This window comes from Halyomorpha halys, unplaced genomic scaffold (genome assembly GCF_000696795.3).
Source record: "Halyomorpha halys isolate HHAL.00 unplaced genomic scaffold, Hhal_1.1 Scaffold759.1, whole genome shotgun sequence".
Classification (NCBI taxonomy): Eukaryota; Metazoa; Arthropoda; class Insecta; order Hemiptera; family Pentatomidae; genus Halyomorpha; species Halyomorpha halys.
In genome coordinates, this window is record NW_027110136.1 from 855,141 (window position 1) to 882,912 (window position 27,772).

At 31.1% G+C, this 27,772-nt stretch overlaps 3 protein-coding genes across 15 annotated transcripts; 1 reads left to right on the forward strand and 2 right to left on the reverse strand.

Annotated features, from left to right (window-relative positions):
• Nucleotides 1-368: 368 nt before the first annotated feature.
• Nucleotides 369-7,966, forward strand: LOC106685938 (uncharacterized). 4 transcript variants are annotated; one of them, XM_014428953.2, is made up of 13 exons: nucleotides 370-600; nucleotides 698-1,335; nucleotides 1,485-1,525; nucleotides 1,600-1,642; nucleotides 2,086-2,185; nucleotides 3,522-4,032; nucleotides 4,148-4,219; nucleotides 4,339-4,410; nucleotides 4,520-4,594; nucleotides 4,718-4,792; nucleotides 6,107-6,197; nucleotides 6,284-6,436; nucleotides 7,544-7,966. In XM_014428953.2, the coding sequence occupies exons 2-13, from the start codon at nucleotides 746-748 to the stop codon at nucleotides 7,821-7,823; spliced, it is 2,103 nt and encodes a 700-aa protein (XP_014284439.1). In that variant the 5' UTR covers nucleotides 370-600; nucleotides 698-745; the 3' UTR covers nucleotides 7,824-7,966. The 4 variants fall into 4 exon arrangements, 3 of the variants coding, with proteins under 3 accessions (XP_014284440.1, XP_014284442.1, XP_014284439.1); XM_014428954.2 differs by lacking the exon at nucleotides 4,520-4,594 and having other exon boundaries at nucleotides 369-600; XR_010843670.1 differs by lacking the exon at nucleotides 7,544-7,966 and having other exon boundaries at nucleotides 371-600; nucleotides 6,096-6,197; nucleotides 6,284-6,341.
• Nucleotides 7,767-26,477, reverse strand: LOC106685941 (proton-coupled amino acid transporter-like protein pathetic). Of its 10 annotated transcripts, none has more exons than XM_014428963.3 (12): nucleotides 26,382-26,477; nucleotides 22,805-22,900; nucleotides 16,259-16,327; nucleotides 15,888-16,038; nucleotides 14,193-14,317; nucleotides 12,295-12,379; nucleotides 11,938-12,213; nucleotides 11,687-11,862; nucleotides 11,304-11,473; nucleotides 9,581-9,837; nucleotides 9,310-9,390; nucleotides 7,767-7,903 (listed from the first exon to the last, which is right to left on the reverse strand). In XM_014428963.3, exons 2-10 carry the CDS (start codon nucleotides 22,867-22,869, stop codon nucleotides 9,596-9,598), a joined length of 1,359 nt encoding a protein of 452 aa, XP_014284449.2. In that variant the 5' UTR covers nucleotides 22,870-22,900; nucleotides 26,382-26,477; the 3' UTR covers nucleotides 7,767-7,903; nucleotides 9,310-9,390; nucleotides 9,581-9,595. The 10 variants fall into 10 exon arrangements, with proteins under 10 accessions (XP_014284449.2, XP_066904363.1, XP_066904358.1 ...); XM_067048262.1 differs by having other exon boundaries at nucleotides 22,799-22,900; nucleotides 26,382-26,418; XM_067048257.1 differs by lacking the exon at nucleotides 26,382-26,477 and adding an exon at nucleotides 23,513-23,637.
• LOC112209999 (cAMP-dependent protein kinase catalytic subunit alpha) lies at nucleotides 25,969-27,707 on the reverse strand. The gene has a single exon (XM_024362003.2). The coding sequence runs from the start codon at nucleotides 27,589-27,591 to the stop codon at nucleotides 26,539-26,541; it is 1,053 nt and encodes a 350-aa protein (XP_024217771.1). The 5' UTR covers nucleotides 27,592-27,707; the 3' UTR covers nucleotides 25,969-26,538.
• Nucleotides 27,708-27,772: the final 65 nt, after the last annotated feature.

Genomic DNA, 27,772 nt, shown 5'->3' on the forward strand with positions numbered 1-27,772 from the left:
ATATAACTATTACTTATTGCACAAGTCTGTGGAAAATTGTAATATTAATCAATAAATATAAATAGTTTCTAGTTGATCTAGAAAAAAACAGTACTTCTTGGAGTTGTGTTTATAAAATATAAGAATTTGAATAAGATTACTGGGGTGAAGAAACAGAGAAAAAGGGTCAAATGTAAAAAGGCCGAAATATTACCTTAATATCTAAAAAATATATATATGCATAAAATAATTTTTTTTTTTTAGCAAATAGAATTTTAAAAAATTGTATTTTGGTTTAATTTTATTTTTTTAACAATGTGGGTTTAATAAGGTACTAAGAATATTTTTCCTTGACCAATCTGGTTGGTAATTAATAATGTAAACATTTATTTAGTTCATAGTGTCAATTCCAGATAACTGCAATTTGGTCTTGATTCCAATGTATCTTGGTCTTTAGATCTACATGAACTCAGGTGAATGGTGAAAAGTGGTCAGGACAGAAGTTGGCTGAAGAGTGTAATTTTTCCTTCATTGTTAAGTAATGAAAATGAATTCATGCAATACTAATTATTACTTTCTATTTGTTTTTTGTAAAAAAACAAACAAACAATGAAATGAATGGTATAGTACATTAATCACAAACATTAAGTTATTGACAAAATATAAATTAGTCCATTTATTTTATATGAATTTTAAGCACCAACATATGTTTTTATAGGTTATTGAAGCATTTGACTTCATTACTTAAGTGTAAGGGGAGGATTTGATGTCTGATAGAAATGAAAATGAAGAAGGTTCTTATAAAAAGTCTGAGGAAAAGAAAAGTGGTTTAAGATCAAAGGATGAAACAAGTGGTGAAAAAAGAAATAACAATGTTTCTGAAGAATCAGTGAAGGTTGAAGAGAGTTCTGGAAAAAATCCAAAGCTTAAAAAGGATCTCAAAGAGCTCTTTGATAATTTTGGACAAGATGCTGATTCTCAAGCTAATAAATCACCACTCTGTTCAGTAGAGACAAGTGAGACTGTTAAGAAAGACATTACCTCAGAATCTTACTCAGAACAATGTATTGAGAACTTGGTTTCAACAGATGAGTTTTCAGGAGTAAATAACAAAGAGAGTTATGAAACTACATTGGATGGAAAAATTATTGTTGATGATAGCTGTCATTGCCATGAAACAAAATGTACTTGCAGTCAGACAGACCACAATATTACAGATATTGATGAAAGCCAAATATGTTATACAAGAAACGAGGTACCACCTTATAATGTTTTTACTGTTTTGCCTGCAAAACATGCATATGTTGTGAAAGATAGTTATGATCATGAAGATCCTCCAGTTAACAGAACAAACAGGTATGATGGTTATTACGAGGTATATGTTTTCTTCGCTCATATAAATGAATTTGCTGAATGATGAAATTTAAATTAAATTAAATTTAGCTCATTACTCACTTTTTTTTGTAGTGAATTTATTTCTTTTTAATGTGATGTTTTTATATTAGGTACAACTACAATCAAGTTCAAATCCGACATCGTCAAAAAGGTAAATAATGCCAAGTTAGTATAGGATGAATTATTCAGAATAATGAATATTATTGTATTAAAAAAATATTTCAGAAAAAACAAGATGTAGTGGATTGTTTCCAAGAAGAACCAAAATGTAAGATAATAGATTATTATTACTAGCTTTATAAACTATAACTTGTTGTGGATCAGGGAGAGTTTTATAACAAAAGAAAAAGAGTATGTGTTACACTAATGGATGCCACAAACAAAACAGACCCACAGACTTGGGCGTGGGCAGAGGGAAGCAGGTGGGAGCCGTGGCTCCCCCCTAGATTTTTGGGACCCAAGAAAAAAAAAAAAGAAAATAGTAAGCTTGGTTTCTTTCTGGAAACATGCTATAAGTACGGAGATAATGACAGGGAAAGATGGTGGCATGTTGCCAATAACAGTGATGTTTTATTCATAATTATGTTTACAAACTGGGTACAATGGTACAAATAAACGTTATTGATTACAAATCAAATAATAAAATTAGTTTTCTATAATATAGCTTTTGAAAAGATTTTTAAAAATATAATTATAATCGATTTGTTTTAGAACTAAGAGCCAGGTTTCAAAAAATGATTCTGGTGAAACTATACCGCAGTTGTATAAGGCTAATGTTAAACACTTAAGGAATCATGGATATGTACCTGAGGTAAATGATGTTATGTATATTTAAGATTTTTTTTAGTATTATAATTACGAATAATTTTGGACTGGAGAGTATATCTGTGATGTGACCATACCAGAGCCACTGCCATATCTCAGATATGTCAATGGCTGAAGGGTATGAATTAAAAGAAAATGTTGATCCGAAAACAAATTATTCAGAAGACAGAAAGCTTTGTTTTAATGGTCATGAATTATAATACCGTCTTCTTTTAAGATATTTCAGTTTTCAGTACAAGCAGATCTTTTAGCTGTGTTTGGAGAAAGGTTCTCCTATTAGAAAAGAACAATGGAAAATTCATATATTTGATTTTGAATGTTTTCACTCCTGTTCATCAGTATTTATTAGAAACAAACTGACACATATTTGTATTAAGGAAATAAATAATTATATTAGACAGTCACTAAAGTGATTCATATTTTCAAATGTGATTAGTTATAATAAAAATATCCATTTAGTCTCACACTTTTTTACTATCTTACTTTTTATTAGCTTGTACATTTCAGCCATTCTTAAGGATCTATTAACTTATTCACACTATTACAGCCAACATTGATTATCAGACTATTGCAAGCTATCAAGCCTTTGTAAAATTTTATCATTAGTCAAGAACTAATATCACAGTTTCACTTATTATAATGATTTAATTTAACACTCACCATATTAACAATACATTGTGTAAACTGAAGAGGTTACAATGGTTGAAACATAGGAGTTTAAAGATAATAAAAAACTATGAGATAATATTGACAATTATTAACAATATTTTTGTTATAACTAATAAACAAATCTATCTCAAACAAGATATTTCAGTATACCTATTAATATATGATATTTTATAATAATTTACACAATTAGACATCCTCTGAGGAATATTAAATTATATAAATTGAGCCATGTACTCAGGCTAATATCATGCGAGTTCAATTCCTACAAGGGAACAACAAAGTCCTCACACTGAGGCGCATCGGGTTCGGTGAGTTACTCCTGTATCTGTTATATCTCTTAGATTGAAATGACTAAATTCTTATCAAACAAATATTTTGATTATTGTCTTTATTTGAAACGAAGCTCTAAGAGAAGATGATAACTCACTTTAAAATTTTTTTTTCTTTTTCCACATCAGACATAAAAATTATGTTGAGCTCATGAGATTTATGGAAAATGTAACCGAGCATAAATCTCATGTACCAAACAGCATCCTGTCTTATTTAGTAAGACTAAAAAAAATGTTTTCAACAAAGTACATCTTTTTCTAAGGGCTTCAATTGGATGTAGCATTTCCACAAATTTTTAAATAATATGTTTTATTTTTATTTAGAAATTCACTTTTAGAGCGGTGACAGGTAATCTTCCTGGACGGTTAGAATATTATCATCCTTACGTTGATCCTGGTCATCATCCTTACGTTCATCCTGGTCATCATCCTTTTGTTGATCCTGGCCATCATACTTACATTGATCCTGGCCATCATACTTACGTTGATCCTGGTCATCGTCATTACATTAATCCTGGTCATCATCGTAACGTTGATCCTGGTCATAATCCTTATGTTGATCCTGGTCATACTCATTTTGTTTATCCTAGCCACCATTCTTCTCTTCAAACAAGACACCGAGTAAATTTTGTGGATGATAATGTGACAAAGCCAGACCAAAGAAAATTGAAAAAAGAACGAAAGTGTATTTTTAAGCAATTAAGAAGGAAGAAGAATAAAGGTCCTGAAAAAAATAAATTAAAATATCCTACTGATAAGCTAGAGCATGGGCCTAATGTCCATGTAATAAAGAAAAATCATGAAATTCATCCAAAAAATGACTTTTTTGACCAAGGTAACTATTCTATATAAATAATATATATATATATTTTTTTTTTGAGAAAATATATTTTAAAGCAATTAAAAAATAAAAACACTAACAAATAAATTAAAATATTCTCATAATGTAGAAGATGGGCCCAATGTGCATCTAATTAAGAAAGGTTATGAAATTCATCCCCAAAACGACTTTTTTAAGCAAGGTAACAATTCAATTTAAATAATAGTTAATTTATTTTTTTGTAGATATATTTTAAAGAAATTAAAAATAAATAAAAATAAAAACCCTAAAAAAATAAATTAAAATATTCTCATAATGTAGAACATGGACCCAATATGCATCTAATCAAGAAAGGTTATGAAATTCATCCCAAAAATGACTTTTTTGACCAAGGTAACTATTCTCTTTAACTATTTGATTTATTTGTTGAGAAAATATATTCTAAAGCAATTAAAAAGAAATAAAATAAAAACCCTGAAAAAATATTCTCATGATGTTGAAGATGGATCCAATGTGTATAGAACTAAGAAAAATTATGAAATATTTAACAGCAAAAATGATGAATTTTTCGACAAAGGTGAATATTCGATTTAAATAATGTTTAATTTATTTTTTGAGAACATGTTCTTTAAAGCAATTAAAAATAAATAAAAGCAAAAATCCTGAAAAAATAAATTAAGATATTTTCATAATGTTGAAGATGGATCCAAAGTGTATAGAACCAAGAAAAATTATGAAATGTTTGATGGCAAAAATGATGGATTTTTTGACCAAGGTAAATATTTTATTTAAATAATATTTAACTAACATAACTTTTTAAAAGTAAATAGATCGTAATGATTTAGTGCAATGAAAGATCTAGAGAGCGCTCACCAAATATACTGGGTTGCTTCATGACAGAACAGTCTTACAATCAATCTGTTACGTCTAATATAAATCTTTTTTTCTACAAGGAAATAAATTATTTTTTATAATTAAATTGATCTATTGGTTTTTTAAATTACACATTCCTTGTGAAATAGTTTTTGGGTTAATCCAATTCAAACAAACCAATTTAATTCGAAATTTATTTATTTTTTTTATCAATGTATTTTGCATTCAGAGTTGAAAACCGGTATTCATTATTTTTTTAGGATGTTTAACTTTTTTATGATTGCCATATTAAATTGAAATGTCAGCCTCTTTTGCATTTCGCAGAGGTTTGTGTTAAATCTTGCAGCTCCTTAGTTTTTATAAATACTTGATTTCAACAAAAAAACATGTACTCTAGTTTCTTCCCAGTTTATGTATACTGCTACTTACTTGTAAATTAAAAAAAATTAGTAAATGTTAATATTTTCAAAATAAAATTAAAAATGTAAAAGATAAAACTGACTCACCTTAAATTTTGTTTTCAGAGAATAGGGTTTATAGTATAGAGACCTAGATAATTTTTTCTAATGGACTTTCATACATTAAAACCTTCCTAAAATCAAGTATATTCAATCTTAAATATCTTAGAAGGGACGCCCATCAAAAATCTAAAATTCTTATAAAATATCCTTATAAAAAAGCGAAGTGGTTAAAAGTTCATCACTGAGACTTTATTGCTTTTTTTAGTTAAAACTTTAAATTATTAAGATGTAGTAATATAGCACAGATGTTCAATCTTAAATATCTCAGAAGGGATATACTTTATAAATTTTAAATTTTCAGAAAAATTTAAGGTTGAGCATTTTTGGCTGAACCATCCATAAAGATTCAGGTCCACAAGTATTTTGGGTAGGTGGAGTTCAAGAATTCAAGTGCTCGAGCTCAGATTTTGGGTTAATTCTGTAATTCTTCTTTGTAATCATTGGTTGATTTGATTACCACTGACACTCTTATTAATCAGCATTGTTCATAACAAATTGACCTATCCGTCCTAATAAATTTGTTTTTATAATTTTCCAAAAGTGAATATACTGATGTTCAATCCTCATATTTTGTCAAACATTACTAATTAGAATTAAAGCTGATTAAAACATTATTTCATTTAATTTATATGTTTTTAATTATTTATAGCATTATAAAGTACTTATTTTCTAACAAATACTAAGTTATGTTTAAGCTTGTTTAACTTATGATGGAAATGAATACATCTCCAATAAACAACTTCCTGATAGGATTGATATATATTGTTTCGATCATTTAAACACTAGGTAAGATAATTTTGGTGATTTCTCTGAGATATTGATTTTTTCTAGGCCCTGTAGTTACTTAGACCAATCAAGTTATTGTGTTCCAGTTATTTTAGGACCTGTGATCAGCCTCCTCCACTAATTACAGACATAGCTATGGAAAAAACTGAAGAAGTTGCAACCCGATTTTGGGCAGAAATATTTGGATTTATTCATGTGATTATAGCTTTTTTCATAGCATTTATACTGCAGCTATACAAGTATGTCTGCATTTTATTAATTTTTAATAAATTACTCATCATTTTTTTTTATTTAGTGTAGTTTTACTGAAATTAACCTTAATGAAACAGACTTATTTAACATACACTTACTAGGGAATCTCAGTCTTTTATCACAGTTATATGGCGTAAAAATGATCTGGAAAGATATATTGTCCAACACCATTAAGATTGGCCATTTTCAGAGCTTGCTAGAGCTCTGAGGAGGTTAAATGCAGAGAATCTCTTAAGAGAACATTTACCAATAGTCATAGTAGGATTGAGTGGTGTCCTGGGATTCAACTTCAGCTGTTTTTAAGCTTATCTCACTTTCAAATAAGACTCCACACATTGAAAACTGATACTTCTGTGGTTTACTGAGCCAAAGAAACAGTATTTTTTAAAAATCTTTTTAAGACATTCAACACAGATATTTTTTTCACTGCACACTTGAATTTTCATAGTTGACTTACCCAAAACCAAATAATTGTAATCTGGATTATCTCTCTAGGAAGTCTGGTGAGTCAATTCTTTTAAAAATTTTTTGAGGTTACATCACTTCCATCATTTGAAATAAATTATTATTTATTTATTCATGACAATTGCACAAAGTTTCGGGACCACCGTCCCACACTCATGCACTATAAAACCTCATGATTTCCCATTTTCATATGGGAAATCATGAGGTTTTATAGTGCATGAGTGTGGGACGGTGGTCCCGAGATGTTGTGCAATTGTCATGAATAAATAAATAATAATTTATTTCAAATGATGGAAGTGATTTAACCTCAAAAAATTTTCAAATAATTGTAATTCTGATTGCAACTTCTTGATGGATCTTGTATTGAAATTTTGGTCCAGAATTACAATTACTAATTGAACAAAATAAATTGGAATTAAAAATTATAATTTTATTTAATTGTTATTTCAAAAATGACATTTACTAAGATCCTCGACAAACTTCAATCAAAGAGTGGTCTCTTGAGAATTTATCTGTGGAATATCTGAGCCCTTTCACTTTTATTATAGATTTGATTCATCACTGTTAAAATAACATTTTTTAAACTATAATCATTTCTATGTTGCTTTAATTTTTAAAATAAATTTCAGATTCCTATTGTATAGTATAGTGCGGCCCATAATGGTTGGCTTAGTTCAACTAACTTCAGATTATTTCTTCAAACCTTTATTGACCATAACTTACAATGGATTTACTCAGCCGTTCTTGGTGTTTTTATTCAATGTTGCTGCATCAATTAGAGATCTTTGTTTACCAATAGCAAAGGGATTAGGATATTTTATTTCCGAAATAGCTGGGCTTTTAAGAGCTATCAGATTAGTTGATTGTGGAAGGAACTCTTCATATCAAATGAGAGATTCTTGTTGTTAAGAATTGAAGAGAGTAATACATTTTAACTGGAAGCTTAGATGAGAAAAGTCTCTTTTAGTAAAAACTATTGTGATATGAAGCTGTAAATCAAAATATAAATATGACATCATTAAATCACTTACAATAAATAAATTTTAATTTTATTCTTATCAAATATATATATTTTTTATGAAATAAAATGTTTCAAAAATCAATGAATTACAAGCTGAATCAGAATTTAATTAAATCAATATTTAAGTGAATGTTTATTTTTTTATACTTCATTTAATAATGTAATTTAAGTTTATCTGATGTATCACTATTTATCAAACTTGCCAATTTGGTTTCAGCAAGTTTTATATAGTGATGATTTTATGAAAATAATGCAATCCTTACATTAAATTAATGAGTACTGAGAACAAATTGTGCCAGAATAAACTCAATAACAGGCATAGAAAAAATTTGCTTAGTTATAATTTCTTTAATCCCAATGGAGGCTTCCTGATTGATAATATTACTAAATGGTTAGCTTAGCTCTAAATTGGAAATACAAAAAATATACTGCTTTAAAGTTATATCTCAGGTTAAAATATATAAAGAAAATAGCTTAACAAAATTAATTATCAGTGAAATAATTAATTAGATCATATATAAAATAATCTTTGAGGACCACAGGGGGGAAATATACGATGCTAAATATTTTTCGAATCGAGTTATTGATGGGTATAAACAGAGAAGCAATACACTATACACTTATGGAGTCAAAGAAGTAAAAAAAATAGTTCTTTCCTGTAAAAATAGGTTTAAAAAATAGTTGCAAGATGTAATTAATGTTATGTATGAAAAAAAGTTGGAGATGTCCACAGAAGACAAAACCTCAATTTCTGTTTACACTCATCTTTCTTGTATTTCTTGGTATTTGTTTTGTTTTTTCATGCATAGTATTCACAGTGATATGAACATGTGGTTTTTTCATCATGAGTTGGAGGGGAAATGAGTTTTCCGGCCTACTCCTAGGTTAAAACTTAAAATATAACCAAAAAACTTAGTGCATTTACCGATGAAACTGGAAATACATGTAAATGTAAGTGTGATAATTGTTTTCAGTTGCTTTTTGAAGTCAATTCATCAGTTTTAAGAATTGAAATGACACTTGGCCTTTTTTATTTTGATTGTTCAGAAGATTCCTCTTTAGAAATTAATAATGACTGCTCTTATTTTTGCAAGGTCAAAGTCCCCTGAGAGGGTGTGATCATTGAAGTAACTGGTTTTCGAGTTCCATTTCTGTATCTTAATGGAATTCTACTTTTACTGTGGAGTATGTCATGCCATCAATTAAAATGTGAAATACAGTTCAAAGAGATCAATGCTAGTAGTACTATTTCTCCTGATTTGAGAAATGCTATCAAGGGTCACATATCCTTAAAAGGAAACAAAAGCCACTTTTCTTTCAATTTTTTTTTTCTTCAATTAATTTCAAGGAAAGTGCTAAAGTTTAAGTACTTACCAGCTGAATCAAACATCAAAATTGGATATTTCTGTATAAATACATGATTGACCTAAGTCCAACATGGTGTCAGCATAACAGCTGAAACAGATTGCACTTTTTTGAAACAAATAAAAAGTAAACAAGAGTGTCAAAAAATCATATTTCTGGTAATTGAAATAGAAAAATTAACAAATATATCTAAATGATTTGTATTGAACTTAGTAATATTATACTATAAAGCAATTCTTAAACTAAGCTTTAGATAAATCAAACATAGATGCCACATTACTTTTGAATAATAGTTTTATTTATATTCTTTAATTATATCCAACATTGCTGATACGCTTCCTGTTATGGTTGCAACGATAGAAAATAAAATGAGAAAACCATTTTTCCACAATATATAATTCCATTTTCCAAGGTCATCATCCCATTTCATTATCATTTGAACAAGAGCAGGATAGAAAAAGCCACACATTGAAAACCCAAAAGCTCCAATTAGAGAAATGACTGGTCCCAAGTTTGGCACTACCAAAGCTATAACAACTAAAAATAAAAATATATGTGTATAATACATAGCATATGCATATAATAACTTAATAATTAAATTGTTGTGTACATAAACAATAAAAATTAAGGTTCATCAGGAAGGACTGGCAAATTTTTCAAAACGTGAGATCAATGAATTCCCATTTCTAGCCTTGACTGTTTACCTATTACGTTGTTTAATGTTGATCTTTGAACAATTTTGTTGCATTGAACCTCTGGTAGCATTTATTTTAAGAGTAAGATTTGCTCAGCAAGTAAGGCACTAGACTCCTTACTGGTTCAGGTTTCAGCCCAGCTGAGATAGAAAATTTATATTCTGTCCAAAAAGCCATGCACAAACACTCCTGATGTTCTGATGACTATAAAGTCAGTATTCAAATCTTCCTTATCCTTTCCTGAGACTATTCTTTGGCTATAAAAAAGAGGAATCAGTCCAAGTAAATACTATACTTTTATTTTCCTTCCCTGACTGTACACTCAAATAAAGAAAAATCAATCTGCTTTAGTGAATGTTAAAGATTCTGTCAAAGTAATACTAGCCCTCATGTTTGGATATTAATAAAATTGTTACACTTGATGCTGTGGTGGTTAAGAGTGTTAAGGTGCCACTTTGGGAACCTTATGTTAGGAGAAGTGCTGGTTTGAATCTGCCCTGAGTGAGTTGAAAATTATTTTGTGACAGACATGCAGAATGAATCTCAAACTTACCACTTTGACTGGAATAGGTTGTCATCCATTACGATATTCCATCCTTCTTCCTCTAGTTAGGTAGATAAGGAATTCAAACCAAATAAACAAACAATTCTTGCACTTTAATTAAGAAATGCTTTCTCAGATCTCATATTTTCCAAACTTGCCTACCAATCACTTGTTGTCAATTCCCACATTTAAGGGCAATAATAGAAATATTAGTAACTATTCATGGTGACAAGTGAAAAATAAATACATATAATTAGCTATCTATAATTAATATGTAGAATCTTAAATTAATATATAGAATCTATAGCTGAATATATATAATGAAACAACCCCCATTATGAATAGTCCTTAAGCAAAAATCATCAAATAAAGAGGTCCCACTTCATAAGAAGTAACCTAGATTTCTTCAAACTTTCCAAGGATAGGAAAAAAATAAATGACCAAATTAACATATTTTCAAAGAGCCTTCATCTTTTTTTTCTTATGACACAATTGTTCTCTTATCTGAAACATTTGAAGAAATTTAGGTTAGAACATTGTTAGAAAGAACCTTTAAACATAAAAGAGAAGTTGAAGTTGATTAAAGATGAGAAAGCAGGATGAAAAATAAAGGCATAACAAAAAAAAATGTACTTAGTTCCCTCAATGTAATGTCTAAATCCATAGCCCAATGAGCTGCATTATAATAAGAGTCCACTGTAAGTGTATCTGTGTTTTAAACAATATATATCTCATTATAATGAAGCACTTATGAAACATTTTACCTGTGCCTAAAATAAGTATCGCTCGGACTTGATAGTATCTCATGTACTTTCTTTCATCATCAAAATATTTTTCTAGTCTTTTCCATATAACTTCCATTGAAGCAGTTAACTGAAGACCATATGTAAATAAAACTGCTAGAGCAATAAGTAATTTGACGGCCTCAGCTTTCCTATAAGAGTAATTTAGTTTTTATCAATTGCCAGTACACGGATTACTTTACAGGAAATAAACTTTCCAAGTTTATTTTAAACCATGATCACATTAAAATTTTTCAAAGTAGTTCATGCAATGTTTAACTTTCCATTAGTATACATGAATTACAAATATTTTAAAGATCATGTAATTTTAGTTAAGACAAAACAAATTAAAAAATATAACTTACAAATTTCTGGGTAAATTAAGAGTAATACTGCCTTCTGTATGATTGCCATATTTAAGATATCCAAGGAAACCCACAGATGTAAACAAACTGACAACAATCACCATTGCAATAATTAAAACCCCTGGGAAACTAAGAAAATGATGTGGATTTTTCATAGAGTTTTCAATCGGTAACATCTACAAAACCACATTGAATTTAAAAGCTTAAATAAAAACATTTTACTCAACAAATATTTATATTAAAACTATTACTGTTCCTATTCCCTCCAACCCAAAAAAGGCTGTGGAAATAAAAAATGGCCAGTGAGTTATGCCTACAACCAATGGTCTACTGCTGATAGGCGGGAGATCTTGTAGAATGTAGTAAAATGTCAAACATAAGCCAATTAACAAGAAGAGATTAGCGATCGCACTAAAAGGTACTAGGTATTTCATACTGCCTATTATTCCTACAAAAAAAACTGGTATTGCAACGGTTAATATGTAGAATCGTACATTGAGGATGATGTGAAACTGATTTTCAGTAATCTGAAAAACAATTATTTGTTATAATAAAATATAATCAATTCCACTGATGAAAATAATTTCTTAAAAATTAATAATACATACGTGTTGAACAGTAGTTGCAACAAATATTATATATACGGTATTAACTCCATAATATGTAAAAAACATGAACATGTCAACTGTGTTTCTGAAAAAAAAAAGTATAGAAGCCATTATCATTAATAAGATGTAACTTATTTAAGTTATAATGAATATCATGGGAATAGCATTACATCATAAAACATATTTCTAATCTCCAAGAAGAAAAAAAATAAAAGTTCTATTACCTTAATTTCTTTTACTATTAAACTAATCATAGATATTTTTGATCAAATGAAGGGCTCCCTGAAAAAGATTATAACTGAAAAATTTAACAAAACGGTTTTCAACCTGGAAGAGGTATAGCCTTAAGCATTTTGCTCAAATTGGGAAATAAACATCTATATTTTCCTACTATTTCATCTATTTTTTATAATTTTGATGTTATTGCCACTTGTTTATGTTACTACCTCTTTTACTTCCCCACCTATACTCAATTCAGTTTTGCTCTGGCCTCCTCACAATGGTAAGACTGAGTATTTCTCTCACCAGTAAACTCCTAACGTGACATATTTTTTTTCTCATTTGAGCATTTTTTTTAACCTGGACACCTGCATTTTTTATCTTAAATAATGAGCCAAGGCAAGAAGATCTTAGATATTTTACAAAATCTGGATTCTTCAGCATCTTAAGAAAATAGCTGAGTAGCTGCTTCATTCATCCAAGTTCAAGTTCATTTCTTCTCATTCATTAAATTTCATTTCTGAACCAATTGACCTTCTCCTTTCAAGTGATATTGTGACCTATATGATGGAAGAGCTACAATTTACTGATAATGATGGATTACATGGATGTTGATGGATAATTTACAGATAGATGATGGAAGAGCTACAATTTACAATTTAAATTTCAAACTGCATTGAAAGTAATCATAAAGATTTTTGTCATCATCACATCCAATTGTATAAAAAAATAGTATAAATTGTTTACCATGAAATAAATGCTCGTGGGATATCTCTTAGGGAACAAAAAGGTAGGACACTCCTGCTGGATTAATTACAAAAAAATTCATTCTAACCTAACCCAACTGGTGCAAGGAATGAATAAGTCCTTAATCCTTAAGAAGGCTCTCATGTACCAAAACTGAAAATCTGTTATAAAATAACCAGGCAATTAGGTGAAGAGTAAATTTTTTTTTTATTCATTATATCAATCCAGTTTGAAGAAATATCAGTTATAACCTTTTTAGAGTGAGATCTTCAAATTAAATAATTGTTGAAATAAATTTTTTTTCTAAAACTTTTTAACTTGGAACACTGAACCTTTTCTGAACTGTTAGTGCATCATACATACACATCATTTTGGCATCCATCAAACTCAATAATTACTTTAAATCCATGTTGCTTCTTAACATATCTGACTTACCTCATACAGATAGAACCACGTGATTCATTCATTCATTCATTTGCCAAAATATTTTATGAAGGAGGAACTCTAGTATAACAGTCAAGCAGCACAGGATGAAAAATCCAAGTCCACTTAGAAATTTACTTTAGTATTTAGAAAAATACTTAGAAATTTTTTTTACAGAAAACCTTAAAAAAATATAAAAACATATACTTTACCTTCCTCAACCTAAGGATTTGACTCTATTCCAAACAACAAAATATAGGAGATACACATATTTAAAAATGATGTCTAGAGTGGTGAAAACTACACAATACCCCAAAAAATTGTTAACCTGAATGGGCAAGATATTATAGTATAACAAGGGGTTCAAACGAAGTGAGTTGAGCCAATTGTTATGTCTGACAAGCCAGTTCGGAGTGAAGAATCAGAAAATAGGGGTCAGTTTTGGGAAAATGTTCCTTGTGCTGAAAGGCCCTGAAAATGTGTCCAGAAAAAAAGAAATTATAACATACTTTGCAAATCTAGCATATTGACTAAATTTTTTCTGAGCACAATTCAGCATTGCTTGTTCAACTGTTTCAGTGTATCCAAGGAAAGGCCTATCCAATATCTGGCAGAGGTCCTGAGCACACTTCACCTGTAAATCATTTCAATGTTTCTCTAAAAATATTTCATGTACTCCATTATAATACTTATTTTGTTTTAAAAAATATTTTATTTAATACATTTCCTGAGTTGGGGTAATGTTAAATTTAGTAGTTAAATAAATGTGAGAGCTTTATAAGTATAGCGTAAAACAAAGATACAGGACAGGACTTTTTCAGATATTTACTACTACATCAAGGCTGTTAATAAAATTCAGTAGTCTTCTATTTCTTAATAACAATAAATAACATGATTATCATTTTGATTTTTTTCAGTCACTAATATATTTAAATGTGGATTTCATTCAGTTATAAGTGAACAACTAATACATTTTTTTTGTCTGTATTTTTTACCTCAATTACTTTTTACTTCAGTTAGTTCAAATTCAAACAAACAAAAATAAAAAAACTAGTAATAGTAGTAGTAAGAAAAATCATGACTACATGACTTAATACTTTTTGAATATTAATCATTTTCACAATATTCCTTTAAAATAAATTAAAATATAATATTGTTTCTCGTAATACTGAAGATTAATTTTATAAAATAATTGATAAAACCTTTCAGTTTCATTTTGAGTTGCAGCAGCCCTGAATGTCTAGGATTCTTGAAGACAGCTACTTTTACTTTATCAGAATATTTTGTTTTCATAGCTCTACTATAAACCATAATAAATGAAATCTTGTTATAACAAATTCTAGTGTCATTTTGCTTATATGGGAAAATAAGATTGGTACTGGTGGATTTCAATGTTTAACGGTGATAGAAGGAAAATGTTATCGTTTTTGGTGGAAAAAAATGGTATGTATGAATAGGACTTGGAGAAATTATAGTGGTTTTAAGCTTTTTTTTGTGCTTAAGTTGGCAGAAGCAGGGTCTCTGCCCAGTTTTGAACAGTATAGACCTGTTATATATGATGGCGAAGTGTCCACTGTAAATGGTGAAAACCATATTAAAAGTTTTTTTTAAATTTGAATTAGAGTACTTTTACAATTGATTGGTAGTGGATGGAGACGGCCCAATGAGGAATTGGATTAGAATCCCAAAATAAATATCAATGACTCTTTATTTAATGCATAGTGTCAAATGATCCATAAATTTGAGTTTTTACATATCTAAATTAATTTATTCATATAATAAATTGTTTTTCCCAATGAAAGCAATGGGTTCTTTATTTATTTCAAATGTTTTCCTGGAATGATAAGAAAAAAGAAAAACGAAGCTTAATATTTTTTTAATAGGAAAGAATATAAAAATATGAATTTTATTAATTTCATTGATGTTAAATTTGCTAGATTAATACAATAAAATAACTTTGTCGTATTATTTTTCCATATAATAAAAAAAAATTGTAGTAACATAATAAAATATGTAAATTCTGAAGAATAATATAAAAAAAAAAAAATAGCATCACCAAATATATTAAAGCCAGTGATTTAGTATCAACTGTGGTTAATTTACAAATACCCAGTTACTATTTATAATAAATAATTATAATTTATAGTTGTGAAGAATAATCAGTTATTTAAAGGGTTTAAAAAATTAAAATTACATCTTGGTACCATGATATAAGCACAATGAGTGCATAAAATGCCAATCGAAATTGTCCCTAGAATTCCAATCAATAATCCTGCATTCTTAAATCCATTCGGTATTGCTAGAACTCCAGTGCTTAAGCTGCTCTTTATAACATGCAGTAATGCATCTAAATCCCTGGAAAATTAATTTTAAAAAATTAATTATTTATAATACTTGAAACTATTAATGTGCGTTGATGGTACAAATACTTAAAATAGTTAATGGTTTCATAAGATTACTAGTTAAAAATAAATACTAATAAAACCTCATTTGGAAATACTTATTACTTGATAGATCAGCAGTTTTTAGTATTTAGTTATGCTTTTAATACATTTAATAATTCAATTTCACTTACGATGTTGGATTCACTTTACAACCTTCCAGAGCTTTTCTTGGTTCTATTGTTCTGTCTTTTGACTTGATGCTAGAAACAAATTTCTAATCTTAAGAGGATAATACAAATGTATTTGAAAAAAAGTTATATATGATATAATAAAATCCTTTACATTTCAATATGGGTTTTTATTTATTATATGCCATCATAACACATTATATGATCTCATATCAAATGAGACCTGCTTCTATCTTAATATGTCAACTTACAAAACAAATATAGTAATTTATGATATAACGAGGGAATCACAACACACCCAAAGTGGCTCTAATCAAATCACACTCTCATGAGAAAAGTGTCATCAAGAAAAGGGGTATAAAGCTTCTTTCGAATTTCAGGTAAGTATTTAATTTGTAAAGAGAAAGATGGGTATGCCATTTTCCAATCTCAGAATTTCATCTAGACAGGGAGGAAACTACAGGCAGGATGGTGAAAAAAATAAAATCTTCTACGTTTCCAGAATAAAAATAATGGATAGTTTTTAATGATAAAATAAATTCCGTTCACCGAAGTAAAGGATCATTAATCTATAAAATATTTAAAACATTAATTTTTTTTGGTTGATTTATATAACTTAAATTTTTAATTAAAAATTATTTTTCAATCCAGGACATACAAATAAAAGCACCTTCAGTTTATGTGATAGAAAACAGTTTTCAAGGAAATCATTTTTTACTTCCAAGAGGAGGAAGGAAAGCGCACCTTCATCTCTTGTTAAGGTAGTGGTACCGTCTTCACACCTAGGGCTAAGGTCTCCTGGGATTTATAAATTAAAACAAATCAAAGATGAACGAAGAATCATGATGCTTGATCATAGATAGAGCACTTTCTATGTGTCTATAGAAATTGATGAATTTTGCTAATCAAAATCAAAGAAACTACTTTTTGTAAATGGTGAAGATTTCTATTTTCAAATAATAAATAAAATAATGATTTGAATGTTAACTAGTAGATTAATATTAGTTGGTAAATCCTCCTCATCTACTTTTTGAGTCCCATATGTTACAGAGTCATGTAGGACTGTAGCAAGGCCCTTCTGTGACCTTAATGGGTTTGAAAAATCTGCTTCTTCCAATACTGAAGGATCTGAACAATTTTTTTTTTTAACTTCGGTAAAATTATTTTTTGTTTTAATACACAATTTTTAAAAAGCTGTATCTCTTTCTTAAATAAATATTTCTTCCATTAGCATGGAATTTTTATTGCTTGATAAATTGCACCAGTCTAAAACAATTAGTTTTTTTAATGGTTAAATTTGTGTCTTCTTTTTACCTGTGCCTTTGGTGGGGCACATCTCACTACCACTTGGCTCCAATTAGGTAAAAGATAGCGCCAGACATGAAGGGTAAAGGGAAAAACATCAGAGGCACACTTTCTGCCTTTTGGTTTGTTTAATAAACCAACCTATCTCCGTCTCTCCTACAGCATTGCTCATCAGTTTACAAGTAACACAAGGACTCTTAGTGTTCTAAGGATTTAATCATATGAATGAAATGGTAAATAGAAAGCTTTCATTAAATTCCAACTGATGGCAATGATAGCTCCAATTAATAAAAAATGGCTAAATGGACAGAAATTAAATGCCGAATTTTTAACCTTTCTGTGGGTGGTATTCAAATTATTGGCCAGAAAAAAACACAATCTAGCGCTAGGACTATGGCGGCAAAAAGTTTTTGCACACCTAGTTTTTATAAAGCTATCGGTCATAAGGCAAATAATAATCCACTCAACTTCACATTAATAAAAAGGATATTTAAAACTAAAACAATTCTATATGTGTACAATAATTAACTTTTATAATTAATGAAGAAAAATTAAATCCTCTGGCAAAAAGTATTTGCACACTTTGTATATTATCAAATATCCTTTGTTTATTATTTATTAATTCTCAGATCAGTTTTATCTACCCTATCTAATGTTTTCCTATAAAGCTGAAGCATTAAGAATTAAATTCTTTAGTCACTGGTTAACTATCATGCCGAAAACTAGTGAACTGAGTTTGGAAACTTGCGAAAAAATTGTTTTGTTGCAGGTTGAACAAAAATCATATCGTGAGATTGCAGATTTATTAAGTATAATTTTTTCCACGGTCAGGTACTTCATAAAGAGGAACGTGAAAAAAGTGACCGAAAAGGCCGTCCGAAAACGTTGAATTCCAGGATGAGGAGAAAGATAAAAAATGAAGCATTCCTCAGTAAGTTTTCGAGACCTGGCTAATATGGTCCATACAACTACTGGTGTTTGCATTACATTGTGTTGCATTACAACTTGGTGTTGCTTTTGCCAGAGAATATTTACATAAGCCGCTTAGCTTTTGGGAGGATGTTGTATTCTCTGAGGAAAACAAGTTCAATTTGTTTGGTTCCGATGGGCGGAAGAGTATTTGGAGGCGACGTAAGGAAGTATTGAAAAAGCAGAATGTTTCTGTCACAGTAAAACATAGTGTTGTGGTACATGGTACATGTGATAAACATGGTATTGGGGTGTGTCTCACATTTTGTTATGCGCCATAACCTGCATGCAAGTGTTGGTGGAAAATGAATATCCGGGATCGAAATGCGTTCCAGCAGGACAATGATCCAAAACACACAGCCACCAAAACCAAGGAATGGTTGATATTTAATGTGCGAAGACAGCTGCACACCCCTCCTCAATCCCCTGACATGCACATTTTGCATCAGAATGTGAGAAAGCACCACATCACACGAAGACACCATTTGAAACAAGTACTGGTCCAAGAATGGGAAACATTTCTTGACTTCGTTAAAAACTTGGCCCACTCCATCCCCAGATATTTTAAATTTTTCTTCATTAATTTAAAATGTTAATTATTGTACACATATAGAATTGTTTTCATTCTACAGGAATTACGTGAACAAAGCTAAATTATACTAGGCTGTTCGAAACAAAATGGCAGAAACGCCTCCTTTGGCGTAGAAAAAAAAAGAAGAATTGTTTTAGTTTTAAATATACTTTTATTAATGTGAAGTTCAGTGGATTATTATTTCCCTTTGTGGCTGATTGAATCATGAAGGGAATTTGTGTAGTGTCTGTTTCGATTTGAAACGATTTTAAGAAAGCTTGTTAGACCATTATTTTGGCAATTGCCTCCATGGAAAAAAGTAAAACAAATGATGTAAACGAAGCACGCACAGCTTTTTGGTTTTCAAAACCCCTTCCACTTTTTAAATTTCTATTTCATGATCTCCGACGATCTATCAGTCATAGCCTTACATGATCAATTTGAACCTACATCTGTGGTTTTATTGCCATTCCGACTGGCAGTAAAGAGCATATCGACCCTCAATGTAATACTTAATGAAATTGAGAAACTGGAATTGTAAAGATTTTTAAACTCATATTGGCTTAAAAATTGAAGATTACATCATTATGTACATCTATAATAGTTTAATAGTCTATTAAGCAAAAAAAGAGATTTAATAAAAATCTTTGACATACATTTAACTTTAAAGTTAGATTTTTGAATTAGGTTAGAATTACATTGAGGGTGCGATATGATGTACCCCAGGTACTATATTAGGGGTGATCAAACCTCCTTGCAAGAGATAACTCTGAATGGAGGCCTAAAGAAATGAAAAAAAATAATGTGGAAAGAGTCGATTGAGGAATAGAATCGACCTTGTTATCGGTACAGTGCTACCGATTTGCAAGTATTTACCCGATTCACCTTAGCTGGAAATTGTCGGGTATTCGGGTGAAATGGATTTACGTTATATATAGGTGTGCATATAGGAGAGCATATATAGGAGTACAGTGCCACACTAGTCCTTCAACTAGGTTTTTTAGTTAATCATTAGAGACTTTTTCTATTTCTAACTAGTTATATTTCCTTAGATATTGAATTTTATGGAGACATGGGCGTACCATTTGGGGCCCATGATATATTTCTTTTTAGGGCCCGGGATTGATTTATTTTTCAGACATGGGATGAATATAATTGTTGGGCCTTGAGGCAATTTGTTTTTTAGGCCCAGGTCGGATTTATATTTGGGGCCTGCGGTGGAATCATTTTTCAGGCATGGGGATGATTATTTTTGGGACCTAGGGCGGATTATCTCTAGGGCCCGGTGCTGATCAATTTTTTCTTTGAGTTACCGTCCAATACCATAACTGTTGATGAGGTGAATAAAAACTTTGAATCGAATTAATTTAAAGATCAGAAGCAATCAAAGATTAGAAATCAAACAAAAAAAATACATAAGAATGATGTTTTCCTGTATATAGTCACTACATTTGGTAAGGTTGGTATGTTGTGAGGGTAGACTGTCAAGAAGTATACATATGACACTTTTTTATTTTTAATATTTATTTATTGCTATTTACAACTGTACATTATAATACATTTAGTAAATCTGATCTCGGTTAAATTGGAGTGTTACAGGGGTGTAGAGAAACTAACCATTGGCAGCACTCTAATAACGTTTTACATTAGCAGTTCTCGTGACCATCTTCTTTTCAGGCGCCTCGGAGGATTGTCAGGAATGGAAGAGGATGCAAGGTAGAAACTAGAGGGTTTGAGTGGTTAGGTTGTTTATAATGGAAGGAGTGATATCTGGTTCGGACTAGATCGGTTACATAGGGAACATTAAGGTCTTTATGTATAATTTTATTTGGGACAAAGTAAGGATAATTGAGGATTTTACGAAGGATTTTGGGTTGTAACGGTTGAATACGAGAGGAATTCGAAGGTTTAGTGGAGCCCCAAAGTTGAGCTCCATATGTTCAGATTGGCCTTATTACAGTCATGTAGATCAGTCTTATGTAATGTGTTGGGAGTTTAGACCGTCTGTCTAGTAAATGCTGTAATAGTCGAACTCGCCGTGCAGTTTCCTGTCTTTTCAGTCTTGTGTGAGGATTCCAGATTAATCGTTGGTCCTAATGTACTCCAAGGTAGCGGATCTGTTCGACAGGGGTAAGAGTTACATTATCAAATGAAACTGTAGGGCAGTCGGTAGGTTTACGACGAAGGGTAAAGGTGATTTGATGGATTTGTTGGAATTTATCTTAATCCTACAATTGCGACGCTATTCTTCGAGGGCTGTGACATATCCCATAGGATTGGAGAGTTTGGGATACAATTAATGGGTTATTATTAACTGCGAGCACACATATGTCATCGGCAAACGTGGTGAGGATAGTGTTAGGATTGGTTGGAATGGAACCTTGAGGAACACCAGCGGACAGAGAATAGAGGGATGAATAGGAATCATTGTGGTTTACTTAGAATAATCTATCGATGAGAAAGGAACGAATGATGAAAAAGTATGTAGAAGGTAGGAATATACGGAGTTTGTAAAGCAGTCCCGGGCGCCAGACTCGATCAGAAGCCTGTTCTACATCGAAAAAGACTCCCGCGCAGTACATTCCGCGCTCCAAAGAAGACGACACTACGTCCACCACACAATGACATTGCTGGATAGTGGAGTGGGATGCTCAGAATCCAAACTGTGATCACATATAACACTTAAACGTGGCAGTTACCGCGACTGTTAGTCCACTGACATTACTTGTACTATCAACTATCACTTCAGACCCAGAACGGCAATACTGTCGCGACCGTAATCTGTCATGGTAGTAGATTCTGTCATGACTGTAACAATCAAATAGTTACACCATGGTATTGGCTGCAACATTTGTCGCAATAACTGAAACTGCACTATTGTTCACTGTCGTATCGGCGTATAGATATGATAGTTAACGTGACATTGTATCATTTTTACTATCAACTATCAAGGCAAAAATAATGCGACAGAAAAGTCCTGACTTAAACAATCATACAGCTACAGTTACAACGATTCTCCAAGAACGGGTAAAGTGGCGGATATTCTCAAGAGTTGAGCGGGTATTTTTTGGCCGAGTAAATCGGCAGCACTGAATATACCACTCTCTGGATATATTATTTTTCAAAGTCTCAGGAATTGGCTTTGAAGTTCTTGATCAGAGCTTCGTACTAAGAGGAAGAATTTTGTACCGGTTCGGATGTAAAGAATTTAAGAGACTGCAGGTTACGTGTTCGGTGATAACTTACTTCATTACTGTGCACATGGTCCCGTGTGATCCACTATGGCATATGAATTTAATGATTGGTTGAGACACCACCTTGATGGATATTCCTCAGAACCCAACTTAAATTTCATTGTGAAGTTAGTTTGGTGTACCAGTGTAATGTTGGGCAGAACTTAAGGCCATGGACCATGGGCCATTTTACATTTTATTCATTGGTATTTTAAATTCTATACTTGTATTTTTCCTGAGTACTTTAAGAATATATACTTCTAAGAATTTATTCTGAATAAAATGTAGTCTGCAAAATATAACCTATAAAATACAATATGATGTATACTAAATTCTTATACATCGAGGTAATTTTTTAATTTATCAATCTGTAATTGTGCAAAATCTTACTTCTGTCAAGCTAATTCAGGAATTATACTTGTGGGTGATATCTAAATTACAAAATTGTTTGGATATAATACCGACCTTTACCTGCAACAACTTTCATCTCCAGAAGGTAGTAAATACATAAGTTCGTGGTTACTTTCAAAAGTCATTGATCCAGAGATTCTAGACTGTAGAACTTGCCTGAAATGTAATTAAAGCTAATGAGAAGGTGCTTGATTTCAAATTTCTTGGTTGTTTTTCAACATATTGAATTTAAAAGATTAGAATAGATCATCTTCACAGTTACCGATACAGTTTTTGTGATTTATTATTCTAACTTTAAAGGTGCCTCAACACGTTTGCCAAAAAATGGTAAATTCGCGCAGGCTCGAGCATGTGAATGGGCTGGTACAGGTTAGTCTGACTTAGTGGCCGACTTGTGGTGTGTCGGTTTTGGGGCGCAAATCAAAGGGGGCTTGTTTCCATTGTTTTGAAACTGCCAACAGATGAATCTTTGTACTCCCCAACCTTTGGATTGAATAATTGACTCTTTTTTAAGGTTGTATATTTTTCAATTCTATTGATTGAGTGCAAATACATTGTTAAGTAACCTAAGAAGTTTATTTTTTAATCAATATAGCACAAATATATATTTATGAAGATATTAAATGTCTAGGTAATGAAATCAAGAAGTTTCTGATAATCTTTCTAAAAGGAATGTTGAATTTATAGGTTATGTAGTATTATTTATAAGACTTTTTATCATCTACAACCTACATTGCTGATAATTACGTTTCCTTTCATTTCCCTTACCTCTATTTTGTTCCTTTTTATAATGAAAATGGACTAAATTGAACAAAAACAGAACAAAACAAACGTGTGGATACCGATGTCAATTGCTTTGTTTACCAAGTATTTGAACTAGTCTTGGATTTGCGGCAAGTGGCAAACATATAGATCCAGCATAATGAAGTAAGTGAAGTTTACTGTTCTCCTAAAATTGTGGTTAAGATAAAATGTGGTTGTTTAGAATAACTGCTGCGGAAACTGTATTTGAGACACATTAAGGGCATGTAGCATGTAGTGAAATAACAACAAAATCTTTTGTTTCCTCTCTACCAAATACAGGGAAGCTTTATACACATTTGGGTCAGTTAATATCATTCAAGGATAGAGGAGGGTCTAGAGGGGATTGGCACTCAGCTGGAATAAGTTTTGGTCCCTTAGGCATATCATGAAGGGATAAATAAGTATTGACCTTAAAAGGCAGGTCTTCGACAGTTGCATTAGCCCAGTGGTCACTTACGGATGCCAAGCGTGGTCACTGACTATAGCTCAGGAGAGGAAACTACAAGTGTGACAAAATAATATTGGAATAATTGTTGTGAATGCGAGGAAAAGGGATCGAATAAAAAATGCTTGGATCCGAAAAAGAAACAGGACTCACTGACACACTGAAGATGACAAGGTTGAGCAAATGGAAATGGGAAGGACATCTCCTTCGGTTCGAAGATGACAGATTGCCAAAAATTGCCACAGAATGGACTCCATGCAACCTTCAAAGAAGAAGAGGATGTTAAAAGAAAAGATGGAGCGATGTGTTCAAGAGGATGGCAGGACCCCTCTGGTGGAGAGCTGCTAGGGACAGGGTTGTCTGGAAAGAGGAGTGGAAAGAACTCACCACCCAATAGAGCTGATCACCCCGGGAAGTGCTGACTATTACTTCCGAAAGGGAATGCCTATGCAGGAAAGGATGCAGAAAGATAGAAAGAAGATGATATTTAGTGTATAAGATAAGAAGTGTGATAAGTAGTGTATAGGATAAGTACTATTATCAAACAATTATTGTAACAGCTGATAACTCATTTGGAAGGTAAAAATAAAATACAGTATTATTCAAGCATGCAGAGTGTTCCATTTGTTTCTAATTCTTTCTTCTTTTAACTTTATTAAGTATTTTAACTGGTGCCAAAACTTGGGAAAATTAAGTAAGTTGTGTTAGTGTTTTAAATAAAAAAAGAAATTTTAAGGATTCCCTAGTCTCAAGACTGATAACGTTTATTAGAAGATAGGTGAGATTGGTTATAGAGTATTGCTTCGATACGGTTATCACGTTGTAGGTTAGATATTTATTTAATCTCAAGGCACATGATAGAACAGTGTGAATCTATGGAGCAGGCTAGTGGAAAGAACACTAATCCACCTACTGGCAATCCACCGATCGCTCAGGTGGTCAATAACGATTCTGAGTTAATTGCTTAACAATTAGAATGGGCGAGAGTGAAGACAACTACCACCACATACCTAAACACTGTTGTCTCGGAGTTAGAAAAATTTGGCGGAGTATTAGGACACCTTAACCAATTTTTGAAGAGAGGAAATCAAATTCTCAATCTAATAGAGGAATCGAAGCAGGATTGGTGGATTCTCTAGATGCCTCAGAATGTAGGGCGTCCTTGGTTGGAAGGTTGAAAAGAAACGTGTTGAACGGCATATAAGCGGATGAGCTAACCTCATGGGACGAGGTTACTTAAAAGACTGAAAAAGACATGGGGGGGGGGGAAGTTGTTTACCGTCTCTTCACTGAAGTGAGGAAGTCTGGCCAATCAGATTACAGTTTTGCTGAGAATATGCTAAATAAATATCTCCGAAAGCTCTGTAATTTTGTTATATGATTTTCTTGTGGTTAATATACTGTATATATGAAAGGATTGATTTTGTTTTTCTTGTATACTTTAGCCTAAGACATTGTTCTTTATTTTTTTTATTTTTTTATTATTATCTTTTATGTCTTTTATTTAATGAACTCAAGAGTTCACCATGTGAACTGGGATGGGGGTGATATGCAGTGTATAAGATAAGAAGTGTGATAGGTAGTGTATAGGGTAAATACTATTATCAAACAATTATTGTAACAGCTGATAACCTATGTGGAAGGTAAAAATAAAAGACAGTATTATTCAAGCATTCTTAGTGTTTCATTTGTTTCTAGTTCTATCTTATTTTAACATTGCTAAGTATTTTAACGTGTGCGTGCGTGCGAGCGTTTATACATGTATATATTTTTTCCTATCTTCTTTAAATATTTATATTGTATTTTATTAATGAGGTACATTAATTATATTGCTTTTTTTTTTGTTTATTAATTAATGGATATCACAAAAAATACTTTTTTGCATTTTCGCGATACATAATTTGTCTAAAAAAAATTGTTTTTAATGAAAACCAATATCAATTTTATGCTTAGTAGTTTTAAAAAAGTAAAAAAATCATATCTCACAGTTTGTTTATAAGAAAGAAATAACAATTAATTTTTATTTAAAAAATGATACTTGATAAGAGCTGTGATTTAAAATTGAAGGTTTGTAGAAAAATGCCAGTAGTTGACAGGTCTGATGTTTCACTGGTTATAAAAAAAATAAAGAAAAGAAAAAAAGCATGTTACAATTCAAAGAACCAGGTAACAATAAATGTTATTTCAACTTGTAATCAAGTTATTGTTCATGTATTAGCCAATATAACTTCAAATCAAACGGCTTCAATGGCAATAGTTGTAATAAATAAAAATATGAAATCGCCACAGACATGTAAAGTCAATCATTATTTGTCTAAATAAAAGGTTTCATTTACGATAGTAAAGCACTTTTAGAAATACATTTGTTATTTCTGTTATAGAACTGACCTGCATACCAATTAAATGTATCCTTCATCAATAATTCAATTTGAGTTTCCAGCTAGAACACATGATTTTTACAGTGGAAACAAGCCTGAATGTATTATTTAATATGCAGCCATATCAATAAATCATTTATGAATAGTTCAGATATGCGGTATTATTTTTAGAAATCTTCGAAATCTTTAGAAAAATAATCCTTCACTGCAACTTCAATTCTAATTTCCTTGAAGTTGTCAAAATTAGAAGAATCTCCTTCACATTTCACTTTTGGGACGAATGGAGCTTTTACCTGGCGATTGAATATATTCAGCCATGAGACATCAAAGAACCATGAATGTTCCTTTATATCCTTGATTCCCTCCTTTCTGCAGCCATAGCGTTTTGTTATATCAGGCTGTAGCAAATTGTTTACCAAATGTCTTAAATCACTTGTGAAAAATTGTGGCATGGGGTATTTACAACAAAGTATGTTCTGACAAATTTTCATCATGTTAGGTGCCTGGAAAGGTGATCTACCAGAGGTCATTTCGTAAAGAAGTACACCATATGTCCACCAGTCGACAGATTTTCCATAGCCCTTCCGTACAAGGAGCTCAGGTGCCAAATAGTCAGGCGTGCCACATACTGTATAAGTCCTATTCTCTATTCTTTTGCTGAAACCGAAATCCGTCAACTTCAAGTATCCATCAGCGTCTATGACTATGTTCTCTGGCTTCAGATCCCTGTAGATGACATTGCAATGATGTAAGTATTCGATTGCTAGAACAATCTGCGCGCCATAAAATTTGGATAGTTCTTCATCGAATCTCTTTAGGCGGTGCAAATGCTGGAACATTTCACCTCCCGGGATGAACGGAAGGCTGAGGTACAAGTAGCTGTTATCCTGAAAAGATGCTTTTAGGAAAACACAGAATGGAAAGTTTATCGATTGAAGGATTTTCTTTTCATTTATTATATGTTGTGCTTCCCCTAGTTTGATAACTTTCATTTTATCCAGAATTTTCACTGCGTAGTATTTTGGATCGTCGACTATTCTAGATAAATAAACCCGACTGAATGTACCCTCACCTATTGTTCTTATAAGCGTGAAGTCACTTCTCCTATATTTTTTTCCAACATCATTCGAATTATACTTTCTACAGAAATCTTTCTTTCCTGCGTCTAAAAATAATTCCCAGTTCATAATACTCACGCTACTAGCTGACCTTTCCTCCATTCTAGAAACAATATTTGCAAAACTAATTTTTATGAATTTTTACTGCTTAAATAATAAGTATAACCTAATTTAACCCTAGACGTAATTGAATTTTGTCATCCTCAATTTACGTAATAATAGACATTTATAATAGTTTTAATATATCATATGATTATATAAAGTTGATAAATTGGTAGAATTT